The sequence below is a fragment of the Pipra filicauda genome, unplaced genomic scaffold (genome assembly GCF_003945595.2).
Source record: "Pipra filicauda isolate LSUMZ 115617 unplaced genomic scaffold, ASM394559v2 scaffold194_size2289513_pilon, whole genome shotgun sequence".
In the NCBI taxonomy this organism is placed as follows: domain Eukaryota; kingdom Metazoa; phylum Chordata; class Aves; order Passeriformes; family Pipridae; genus Pipra; species Pipra filicauda.
In genome coordinates this window covers 606736-619619 of record NW_024104303.1, presented here as the reverse complement: position 1 = coordinate 619619, position 12884 = coordinate 606736, and the positions used below count along the sequence as shown (strand labels likewise).

The 12884-nt window shown below is 39.3% G+C and overlaps 1 protein-coding gene across 8 annotated transcripts in view; it reads right to left on the bottom strand.

The window, feature by feature from the left end:
- Nucleotides 1-1125: 1125 nt before the first annotated feature.
- Nucleotides 1126-12884, bottom strand: part of MOB3B (MOB kinase activator 3B) — a 92189-nt gene continuing 80430 nt past the window's right edge. For 6 of the 8 annotated variants that reach the window (XM_039380409.1, XM_039380410.1, XM_027715092.2 and 3 more), the window contains one exon: nt 1126-5444. In XM_039380409.1, the coding sequence (XP_039236343.1) occupies nt 5415-5444 (30 nt within the window). In that variant the 3' untranslated portion in view covers nt 1126-5414. The remainder of the gene's footprint in view (nt 5445-12884) is intronic. The other 2 variants (XR_005563229.1, XR_003539625.2) reach the window with 2 other exon arrangements.

Genomic DNA, 12884 nt, shown 5'->3' with positions numbered 1-12884 from the left:
GCTCTGCTCCTGGCTCATATTAAATTCACAGTAGCTTTATATATAATAATGCACATATATATGTCTTAAGAATCAGGCCAAAGAGAACAATGCAGTGTTCTCTAAGACCATATGCTCCATATGCTGGAGACAGTTTCCATTGCCCTATCAGACCTTAATTTCCTTCAGTGGCTGCCAAATTCTAACAAAGGCTCTTTAGTTCTGTTTTTAAGACATGAAACTTTGCCTTGAACTGGCTTGGTGCTACTTACACATCCCTCCTGTCTTGGAGTGTCCCATCAGGAATCAGCTGAAGAACACGATGAAACCCACGAGTTATCCAAGTTCAAAGATGTGACCAACAAGAACAAGCAGACCAGCTCAGCTAAAGAAAGGCTACCCACATGCCTAGTCTGACTGGTGTTGGTAAGAGGCTGGCCAGTCTTCATTAGCATAACATTTGGTCCATTTTTTTGGTGTCACACTGATGACAGGAGGGCTGTGAGCAAGTTGGTGAGTTGGCAGTGATGGATCTCACTCATCTCCGAGTTCTGTAAGCCTGTCAGGGAATTCTACCCTGTGGTATGAAAACCAAACACATTTTTCTTCCTGAAGAGTTAGATCCCAAACAACTTCATAACACTTCTGCCAGAATATGTTTATTTTATTCATATTTGTATTCCATTGCTTCATCCCCTATGATTGGGTTGAAAAGTAAACTTTCCTTTTCTTTCAGTGACTATAACAGTTAGTCTCTCCTCCCACACAATTCAACCATTGTTTAGTAACAAACAGAACTAAAAGAGCCTAAGACACACATGACATCATTAAAAAAATATTAACACACCAAACAGCGCTGATGAAGGGAGGAGAAAAAGGAATCAACTACTTATTTTTTTAGAAAGATGCATCCCCCTTAAATATTAACAAAAGTAAGAAATCTATTGTGTGGGGAAGAGCAGGGAGGGTACATATGCATATGCTGATACTTCCACATCCATATGCCCACTCAAACACACACACACACACACACATTTATGTACATATCTATTTATCTATCTATCTATCAGTGTGTGCAGGTACATACACAGACACAAGTATCAGACTAGACAAGTAATTTATTTCTTTTCTCTGGGAGAATATCATTATAACTTTTAATTATATTAATTACATCTGCATTTAAAACAGGAAAACTTATTAAAACACAGAAAAGAAACTTTAAGAGCTTTAACTTATTTGGCTAAACCTTGGAAATCACTGTCTATTTAGCATAAAACACATAAAAAACTAACTTTTGATCATTTTAGATTTAAATGTATACCACCACCAGGTTCTTAGTGTCGATTTGGCTTGTTTTGCCCTTGGAATAGTCTCCATAATTATTTTATTGTGTCTTTTATTAAAAGTGTCTTTTATTAAAAATTTCTTACAACATATACGAAAAAATGTCTAAATACTGACCACTTGTCTATACTGGGTTCCCCAGTGTTATCCCCTTTCTAAAGCCCATAGAGCATATCACAGCAAGCATATTTCTATTTTATATGTAGTGCCTTCTGTTTTGCTGCTCTTGCAGGTACCTCCTGCTCTTTTGCTTCTGGTTTTCTGAAGAGACAATGCACAGCCAGTCCTCTCTCTTCAGAGGGCACAAATGAGAGGTAACCCTTCTGGAGGCACAGAGAGAGGTGAGAAACGTACTTTTTGTAACAGCATTGTCCTTGGGGAAGAAAAAAGGAACACTGAAAGGCAGAAGGCTGGTCCTGAGACCTCAAGAACAAGCAGAAAAGGGAAAAAGCAACAGGAAGGAATTGCTTTTTGTGAGAGGGATCCAAAATGTGTAATTTATTCAGCATGAAGTACAAAAGTGCTAAAATACCCTTTTAGCCTGCTGTTAATAGGGACTTGGTAATAATGGCCTCTTGATTACAAAGGGTACCATTCTCTGTATCCTGTATCTCTGTATCCTTTGCCCAGATCTGGAATTTGTGATTGCTGGGGACAACGTTTACCCATTACGTTTCTGCACATCTTGAGCCCTTGTCTGTAGGTCCCTGTAGAGTTACAAATTAACTGTTTTCTCCTCTTTCCTTGCCTTGTTCTTATTGAATCCACTGGTCAAGAGAATCAAACAAACACCTTGTCAGGTGCTTAGAGCTTGAGTTCTTCGAGAAAACTCATTAAGTTTCATAAGTCCCCAACTTCTATCCAATCAGATAGAAAGCATTAGTTTCACCCCACACTCTTTGATAGACCCTGGGACTCCATCCTTCATAAAACCTAAGGGAGGTTAAGATTTTTTTCATGTTACATTCGCCACTATGGTGACACTAATCTATGTTCACACAAAGCAGAAGTTCATTACAAAATCTCTTACCACAGAGACAATCAAAGAAAGCTTAAATGTCTTTAACCACTGAAGGCAATTTTGATATCATAGGAACCTTTCGCACTCTGAAGTAATGCTGAGTGTGGTCTCAGTGGTCTCCTTCTTATAGTGCCTTAAACCTTAACACTAACAGCAACTCTAAAGGTAAGTACCAAAAAAAACCTTTTTAGGCAAGAAGAACAAAACCCGGTTGAAGAACAAGAAAGATGATCAAAAAACTACAACAAACAACAAATCCAAATAATAACCTCTTTCTCCCCTCTCTCCTCTGCCTTCCCCAATCCTAGAAACATATGGAATGCTGGGACTATTAGGAAAATACGTAAATGATAAGATCTGGTAGAAAGACTAATAACAACCAAAACACAATTCTGTCTGTTTGTGGTCCTGAGCAAATTACTGATGAAGCTGGGATCACAATATCCAAGAGAATGCTGCCCCCTCTCCTCTATGGGAAGGAGTAATATGACACTTTTAGGTAGTGATGCCACAGTCCAGACATTATTCTTATTGGGTTATCAACTACTGGGGGAAATGGCCCATGGCACGAGATGGCCAGGAGGTGGCTGAATACCTCTGCTGTGGAAGCAAGAGTACCTGTTGGGAGATACTCAGTTAAAGGCCAAACCCTGCCATTTGGAGGAATCAAACTCTCTGTTCTTCCCAGTAGAATAAGCAAGCAAAACCAGTACACTTTGCACTCCTTTGCACCTGGTTCAGCTCCTGTGTTATAATGGGGTTTTCCCAACACAGGAATTTCGATCATGTCAAACACAAATCCTCTAGGGTTCAATTATGCATTTCCCTCCTTTGCCTCATACAGTGTGCTGTACAAAAAAAGAAAATAGTTTAAGAAAAAAAAAGGAAAACACTCCAACAGATAAGTTTTGCATTCACAAAATTAATGCATTCACCAGGAATGTAATTCTGCTTAATCTTCAGACTGAGCTACAGTGAACAGACTCAAACCAGCATATAGTAAGTAGTGTAATAAAACGAAGAATAAATTGTGCATAAATTATACATAAAATACCATGTTTTTCAATTCCACACGTTTGTCTCTTCATGTTAATCTTTCAAATATCGTGCTGTCCAGCCAGAAGAACACCAGACAGCAGCTGACCGAAGCAAAATTCAAGAGCACTGTATCAGCTACAGTTCCATGTCAAGCAGTATCACAGTCCAGGCACTTTGGAGGAGTTCAAAAAACCCTTTCACATGCAACTGAAGTTGTAATTCCAGGCAGTTGTCATCTACATGAACCACATGCTATCTTCCAAAGATGGAACATTTTTCATCTTCTTTAAAATGAGGCAACTAAGCTCAGCAGTAGCTGTGGCAATGAATTCCACAAACTAGTTATAACCTGCAAAAGTGCCAGCAGACCAGAAATTATCTGTGTGCACATTCTAATCCCCAAAGAATTAACCTGATTGCGAAGACCACCAAAGGAGGTAGGAACACTTAGGTCCATCCCCTTGAAACCAAAGGATAAAGTCTTTTGCATAATTCTAAAGATGCAGAAAAGCCTCCACCATAGCCACACTAAATGTTCACAGACAAAAGCACTTTTCCCCAGCAAGGATGTGATCACTTATACTTACAAGCCCAGATTTAAGCAAGCAGGCAAGTAAATCAGAATGTGCTACAACACAAGCTAGAAAAGGTTTGCTGTTATTCTTTAGTGTCTGCTACCCCTCTGTTTCATCACTGGATACTCCACGAGATTTTCTTCTGATGCTGTCTCAGAAGATGTAAACATATCTAACTCGGTTGAGAAGAAGGCAGCAACAGGGTTCAGCACTTACTCAGGAAAAGTAATCTTTCACAATAACACAAGTGTGCAAAATTCCTTACAAGGCACAAAATATGTAGATGTGTTCCACTGGATTCACATTTATTCAATAGTCTCTCTCTTGTGATCCCTCTGTTAAATATCACTCTTTTTTTCAGAAGAAAGCCTCCTCTATTTGGCATAGAAGACTTGATTTACTGCAACAGATCCTTCCAGGCTGTCCATACATGTATTAATTAAGTTGGATTGAGTTCTGGAAAAAAAATTTATGTTAGTCCAGTATGGAAAGGAAGTCACACTGCTGGACACTGTTTAGATGCAACAGAAACCTTCAATTATTCCCCCCTGCTCTACCCTTTATACTACTCACCTTTACTGTATCTTCCGCCAAGTTACAAAAATTAAATTTCTTTTTCTCTGAAAAGATGAAACCTTAGGGTGACTGAGAAGGATCCTTTTTCTAAGGGAACAGAAGGCTATGAAATTACATGACAGATTGCTGTATTCATAGAGTACTTCAGGAAAATGCTGACTACAGCAGAGATACTGAGCAGATTTGCTGTCAGTCACAGCTTAAATTGAAAGAAAATACCTCAGCACTGCATAGCTACATCTGGATTCCTGCTCATGTAATTGAGATCAAAACCCTCCCATTGTCATTCAATTAGGAGTCACAATGAAACAAACTGACTGATCAGCTGAGGGACATGGCTGTCTTCCTGGAAACACAAGGCTCACTGGCATTTGGGAATGGGGGCCAAGCCTTGGGTGGCCTGGTGCAGGGTGGGGGGCATTAAAGGCTAAGTCTTCTTCGGTTCCAGAATCTCTTAATAGTCTGCTGCAGTTAGGAAAGAAAGCACATACCAAGAAACAAAAGAAAAAGAAAGTAAGATTGCAGCTAACCATACAGTTTCATTTGAAAACCACGAATCTAGAGGCCAGCCCAGGGACCTAAATTTCAATAAAGCTTTAGCAGCAGGAGCACTGCCATTGTTTGTGGCTGAAGAGGTTCTTAATCCTAATAAAGGAGCTAGAACTAATATGACTATTCTTTTTCTCAGTAATCTATGTTGCTCAGATGAGGGTCTTAGCAGCATCTTCAGGGTTAAGAACACTGACAGTGGAAGGAAGCAAGTAACTGTGGTTCCCAACTTTCAGGGATTAACAAGCAGGCTCAGTCCGTGAGGGCTGTCACATTCTTGAACTCTGCAGCAGGAAGGAAATTGGACTTTACTTTTCTTCAGTAGGTAGTTTTTAGTGACACATCCTGGTTGTCATCTCTTTCTGTAAAATGAGAAGGAGAAATAAAAAAGCAAATGGCATTTGTGACAAAGTGTGCACAGGTCTCTTCTCTGTCAGTATTTCTGCATCTCTGCAAATCCAAGTGGTTTTATATGCCACCATGGTTCTGCCTCTCTCTGTCACTTTCAAGGAAAATGAACATAACTGGCAATTAGCATATAGCTTTAATAACCTAATAAATCCCTAGCCATGTCAGGTAAAAGGTGCTGCACCCCCCCCACTAAAGAAATAAATCACCTGCAAATGCCAGAAACCCTTTAATTTAATATAAGAATAAGGATTCCAAGCATTCTCATTGAACCTGTTGCCAACATGAATCCTAGATATACCTTCTTTGTCTAGTTATTTCTGCCTACACATGGACAAAAGGGCACATGTACACAAATCTTCTTGAGGACTTGATCAGAACTGTGGCTTTCATCTCTAGGATGGGGTCTTGAATCATTCACTGATTCCATTAGGAACTGGGGTTTAGGATCCACATAGAATTTTATTTGATCTGATTTACAGGCACTCTGATACAAACTCTCTGATAACTGGCTGCTCCATTCTATAAAACTTCATATTTGCCAGCAGATTTTTCTGGAAAGACATTATGAGATGTCTGACCAACAGCCATCCACAAAAATCCAACCACACAGCATTTCCCTCGGAAAACCTATTTAGAGTTACAAAGCCTGAAAATTTCTTAGATTGCTTGAGTAATTTGTTATAAGATATATAAGATCTAACACAAACAGCTTTGTGACAATGTTGTAACTGTATCTTACCCTGTGTTTAGCAGATTATTTCTCCACCTAAAATCTTACAGAGAATTGTAGGATTCCTCCCCACCCCCCACCCCCCTTCACGCTTCCAGACCTTTAACTAGTTTTTCTTTCTTGTAAATTCATCTTGCATTATTTGCTATTTACATATAACAGAATGGAATGTTGTCATTTGTTATTAAGACAATGGTAATTAGTACAGTAATTTATACAGTAATGTGTGATCTCCACAGCAAGCTGAATCAGTAGTTACTTCTCCTGTAATTTGTTGAATGTAATTTGTTGAATGTAATTTGTAATTTGTTGTGACTTGTTCATGGAAAAATCTGTCTCCTTTTGCCCTTAAATGTTCAGGAGAGGGAGGCTGGGTTGTTTTGTTTTTCTTTCAAACAGCTGTACTTAGTCTTATTTCTTCAGAACAACGAACACCAAATGCAGAACTTACTACAACTCAGACAGTGTTGGACAACTTCCTATTGTTTTATACACAAGCAGATACAAAATGCCTCCCTGTCTTCTTTGTTTGGGAGATCAGAAAAAGCAACTATGCTAGGAAATAATGAAGGGCAACATACAATACACTACTGCATCCACACCATGACAACTACCATTGTAGGCGCGTCTAGAAGCTAAAATCCATCAGGACTCAGTTTGATGTGAAACCATCAGGAAAGTCTTCCCGGGAAGGGCAGGGCAGGCCAGGGCAGTGACCATAAGCTCTGATGTGGTTTGACACCACGCAGAAGCTCTACTGACAGGGCCTGACACCGTTTTCAAAGCTGGTTTCCCCAGTGGAGGATGCTCGGTGCTGCCCAGTGGTCTGCGCTCAGAGCTGCCTCTGCAGGGTGGTGCCAGGGTTTTTGTTACAGGCTGAGGAGGCACACGCATTTCAGGGACTGTGCAGCACCTTCCTCAGCAATATCTGCTGCAAGTAGACAGGAGGTGAAATACACTCATGAAGTATTCATTGCCACAGTCTGTGTACTCTTCACAGATTTTAAATTATTCCTTTTTTTTTCCCTTACCTGAAGATAAATTAGGTGATAATTAATTTTTGAGGCATTTTTTATCTTTGCAGGCCCCTAAATTTACACATACTCAGTGTCTGCATGTCCATAGTGTACTACCTATGACTACAGCTGATAGATTTGCGAGGTAAAACACTACAACTTCTTTCTGCAACTGCTGCTGAACAGCTATTTGCAGTCAGGCAGTAGCATCTTATCCTGTTAGAAAAGCAGTACCGGGAGTAATGCAGACTGTATCAGAGTCATTACAACCTGGGCCATACTCCTTTAGGTACAGTGGGAGGCAAACCACAACAGCATCAGAGGCAGTAGTTTAGATATGGAAGAATGTCTCCAGGAAAAGGAAAGAGTAGGAGCCTAGATGACCTATGCATAAGATGTAAACTAGATGGCTTTAAACCAGTTTGCCAGGGGAGTCATGAAGCAGGAACCTATCATGCCATTCCTAATGTTTTTGAAGAGGCAAAATTTATTTTGTATAGTAATACAAATTATCTCCAAGTCTCTCTCTCCCTTAATTTCTGGATTTTTGTCTGGTTATACAGTTACATCCACAGTCTTCTCCCTAAATCCTAGTTCCCCACCCTATCAGGAGAACACTGCTGCAAATGGTCCTGCAAGTTTCCCCCTGCTTCTACCTAGCAGGCCTTCTGTCCCAACAGCTACTTGGCTACTGTTTTGGAAATGCTCACCAAAGCTGCAAAGTCAGAAATACATTAACACTTACAAAATATCAACATCTCTGACGTACAGAAACATTTTCTTTATTGACCTATATTGTTACTGGTAAATGAAGGACACAGAAGCACAGTCGCATGGCATTCCTCCATATATGTGCTTGAGCTTTTAGTGATTTCAGCCAATGACAGTGAACTATATGAGATTTAAAGAAAAAAAAAAAGCCCATGATACTTGTGATAGTAAATCAGTACAAGCTTTGTGAGAGTGACCTACTTCCACTTGTTATTTTCTTAGAGGAATTTAAAATAGAGAAGAAAAACAAACAGGAAATGGTTTCTCAAAGAGACTGATATGATTATGACACTGGTGAAGAAAAAGCTTCACTCAAAATGCTGGTGAGAATGAGAGGAAGGGTCATACCCCCATGTCCAGCCTTGGCTGGATGGCAGCACGAGGCATGCTGTGTGCTGCAGAGCCTACTGCTGAGCCTGAGCAAACTGCTCCTACTTGCCAAACTCTGCCCCCTCTGAGAGACTTACCTTTAAAAATTAATCACCCACTCTTCACAAAGCCTGCTGGAATATCTCTCATGGATTCTGACAGGCATCAGGGACCTTAACACACTCCCACTGCACTTAGTGGAAAAGTCCCCCTCAAACCTCCACAGAGATCTGGCTCCTTAATTATTCTGGTGGTGCACAGCAACAGCTGTCTTTAAAACACTGTCTTTAAAACAAACTCAAAGCTGAACCTTCTTCAGTGTTTCCTGAGTCCTCCTGATTTTGTGCTTCTTTGAAACTTCACTGTTCATTTTAAATTGTGACAAGTGTACAGGTATGTTCTTGACTACCAATTTTCAATAAAAAGCACATAAGGGTACTCTCAAACATGGGAAATGACAACTATCTGTGGACTGACTCTTCTGAGAAGGCAGCAAGACTCGAACTGCTGACTCTTTGGCTTAAGGTGTTATGATACCCAATCTCAGCTGGATATTAAATGAAATACAAATGACAGACAGACAAGGGAACCAGAAAATCAAACAGAGAGACACAGACAGGCACACACAAACATCTGAAAAGATATTTAAAACTTTCGAAGTCTTTCTGTGCTGACCAAACACCCAACCCACTGTTAGGAGAAACTCTCCATATCAGAGCTTTTGATAGCCAATGCACTTCCTCTTGAAAATTAATTACCAGACACTCCAGAGTATGCTTCTGTATTGTTATGCCTTAAAATCTATATTATATAAAATTGTAGTATAACTCACTAGTACTTTCAGTTTGCTAAATACCTTTGTATCAGATTCCTAAAATGCTGTTTAACATTCTTGTCAAGATTTCAGCAAGGTGAAAAACACCTTATCTGTAGAAATGTACACAGAAAAAGACATAACAGAGTCACACCACTTGATATAACCAGTCAAAACTACTCAGAGGCCTTGAAGCTGTTGCAAGGAGGACACAGATGACGAAGAGTATGAGGGCTGGGAGGAAGGGGTGGTTGTTTTGAGACCACTGACTCAAATTCGGGAGGTGTGGCAAGGGTGGTCCAATGGGAGGGACAGTTTTGGGGATGGGTGTAACCAGTGAGGTAATGTCCAGATATTGTAATTAGATGGTATTATAAAATTGTAAAGGCCTATACTGTGTGGGGGTGTGATATATTTTGTGCACCTATGGTGCCTCAATTAAAGAACTGCTTTTTGATTTTCTATACTCAAAATTGTCCAGAGAATTATTTCTCAGATTTTAGGCAACAATTGCTGCATTCAGACTTTTCCTGCTCTCAATTTTGGATTACACACTTACCTCAAAAAATACAGGCAGAAGTAAATGCAGTTTTTCAAATCCAAAATTCAAAACAGACATCTGGACCCGTTCTATGTGCTGAATATGCCCAAGACCAGCAACTGAGGAGAATTTAACACAGAACTAACTTCTAAGGAATGCAAAGAAAAACTTTTGCTATTCTTTGTCAAGTCCTTGAAGTATTTACTTATTTGCTGAAGTTAATGTTAACAAGTCATTTTGTAAGCACTAGAAATTTATCTGTTTTGTTAGTATTTATGATTTCCTGGAAGGATGACTTCCTGAATATTTTTCAGGGAGTACCAAGATGATTTCACAGATGAAAGGAAAAAAGCAACACAGTCCTAAAAGGGTAATCAATCCTTATCACTGATGGATGTCTTGTTCTCTCCCCTCCATAATGCTCCAACATGCATCTCAGACAGTTTCACCACATAAATCTTTATCTAACTATTTTAATTTCTATTCCTCAGCTCACCTTTAAATGCAGCAGGAAAAGAATGGAAAAAATCCGCATGAACGAGTAGCTCATTACAGCATGAATGAGTAGCTGAAGAAATCTTTTTAACGTGACATACCTACCTGTGGGGAGATGATTGAATCTGAATGGATTACAAGAAGAATGAGTTCCCAATAGATAATTACACTCTTCTAAGAAAACTGTGTTTCTGTGCTTATATCAGTCAAATATAGAACTGGCAAAACAAAAGGCAAAAAGCCTCCAAACTGACATTGCCTTTGTACCAGTATTTAATAGAAGCCAGGGGTCTGTCTTGTACAAAAGCTGATGGGAAAGTGGGAGAAGTGACATGAGTATATAGTACAAATAATAGTATTCTATAAAAACACTAGAAATAATAATAAATGCAATAATGACCTTCACTAAAACCAGGGTTGCATTAAACACTTGAATCCTCCTTCAGTGTCTGTGCCCCACCCTCACCTCCAGTTCCCCAAACTGAAGCAAAGCATGGCTTGACATTCCCCCTCCTCAGCTCCTCCTACTGCCAGTAAGCAAGCCTAAGGATGGTGGGGAAACAGCTTGTTTTAACCCTTTGACAACTGTTTTAAACAGTGAGGGTTTAAGATGTATATACCAGTGTGCCAGCAGACAAGTGGTTAAAGTATTGCCTCCTGACAGGCAGGGATACCCACCCCAGGTAGGCTTTTTTTCCAAGCACCAATCAGCCACTTGGAAGACCTGACCAAGTGGCCAACAGCAAGGAGGTGCCAGCAGTGGACCCTATGCCAAATTCACTTGCCCAGCTTACTGACTTAGAGAAAACAACCCTCCACAGGTAGCCACTCATGTCTTCAAACACTGCACCTAAAGAAAAAGAAAAGTGCACAGCCTTAGCCACATTTTTATAGTTAAGGAACTTAGTATATGTGCAACAATCCTGTGAATAAATACACAGTGTTGGGCAGGAAGAGAATACACAAACAGCCCTTCTGATCTCAGGTTTAAGACTAGAAGGCTCTGCTAAGCTGACACAAGCATCACTGGGACATTCCTTTCTCCTTTCTACATTCGGCAACAGAAAAGCAAGACACAGCTACAGGGAATCCCATATGTATCCCATATATACACAGAGAGGCCCAGTGATGTACCAATGGAGCCAGTTCACAGTTTTTTCGTAGCTCAAATCAGAACTGCAGAATAAGCAGATGAAGAAGAAAAAGGCTTGTTCTTCAAAGCACAAATGGCTATGAATTCTGCAGCTTTTTCTTGCTGCTTTCTTCACAAAGGTTTCAACAATTGACAAGTAATTATATTGTGAACAAAGCTCTTTGTATCCTGGTGACAAAAGAGGCTGTTTTTTATGGAATAGCAGAGATCATGAGGCCTATGATCCCGTGCTGCAGAATTGATCTATATTTAGACAGCTAATGGACCAGGATAGGAAGGCTGAAACCAGAACTGTAGCAGTAAAGTCATCTACAAAACTTCTTTTTTTCCCTGGAATTTTTAGTTAGAACCACGCCCTGAGTACTCATTTAGAAACTGGATTCTTCAAAGCCACTAAAAAAAATTGCTATGCTTCTTTAGTTGCCCCTGTCTCTACAACCTGACTGAAAAAACCCCCCAACACACTAGTAATTGCTATCCAGTGGGTATATTGATCATTTGAGTATTTTTTTTTTGTTAGGTTTCAGGACAACTTCTACTTGAATGAATCTCAATTATCATGATGCACAAGATTAAATTAATCTCTCAGACAATCTCTTTGGCTTCAGGATAGTTATTTTGAAGCTAAGGACAGCCTGACAATAATCCTATTTGATTCTTCCTGAATTTGTATGGTGATGTTTGCAGGACACATATAATACTCCTGTCTGCAAATGTAACCCATAATCACTGATGAAAAAGGCATTTTATCAGCTGACTGCAAGCAGGAACAGGATCAGGAAATTACACTTCCAAATACACCTCTGAGTAGGGTTAGATCCAGGTAGATACAAAGAACATGTATTTGGATGACTGATTTGCTTAAAGGCAATATATTCCAAGGAAATATTTTCACCTTCTATACGCTTTTATCTTCTGTAACAATAAAATAAAAGTTGGTTTTAGTGTATCTTACCCTACTAAATGGACTTTAAATGTGTTGCTTTTTGCAATGAGTTAATGCAGAGTGAATAAGCAAACAGTAAAACTGTATCATAGAAGTTTACAGAAAATTTACCAGGAGATATGTTAGTTCTCTACTATGAACTACAGTTTTGTTGCATACAGTAGGTATTTTGCATAAATGATTTTATACACTAACAGATCTATTTAAATGGGGCAATAAATATAGTTTTCTTTTTTCTTTTTTTTTTTCTTTTACAGACCTGCCAAGTTCTGTGACACTAGATTTTTTTTCTTTTGACAATTAGAAAAATTGGACTTGCTGTTTCTTAGTTTTCTGGTTTGTGTTGGTTTAGAAAGAATAATAACAGCCCAATGCAACACTCAATAAAACTAACAGTCACTCAATAAGTACTGATGAAATTAAGAAAACATATTTCTGAAACTTCTTCTTAATTATGTCTTTACAATTGCCTTCTGATGACAGCTAAGAAAAGAAAGAAAAGGGAAGAGAAGGGAAGAGAAGGGAAGAGGAGAGGAAGAGAAGAGAAGAGGAGAGG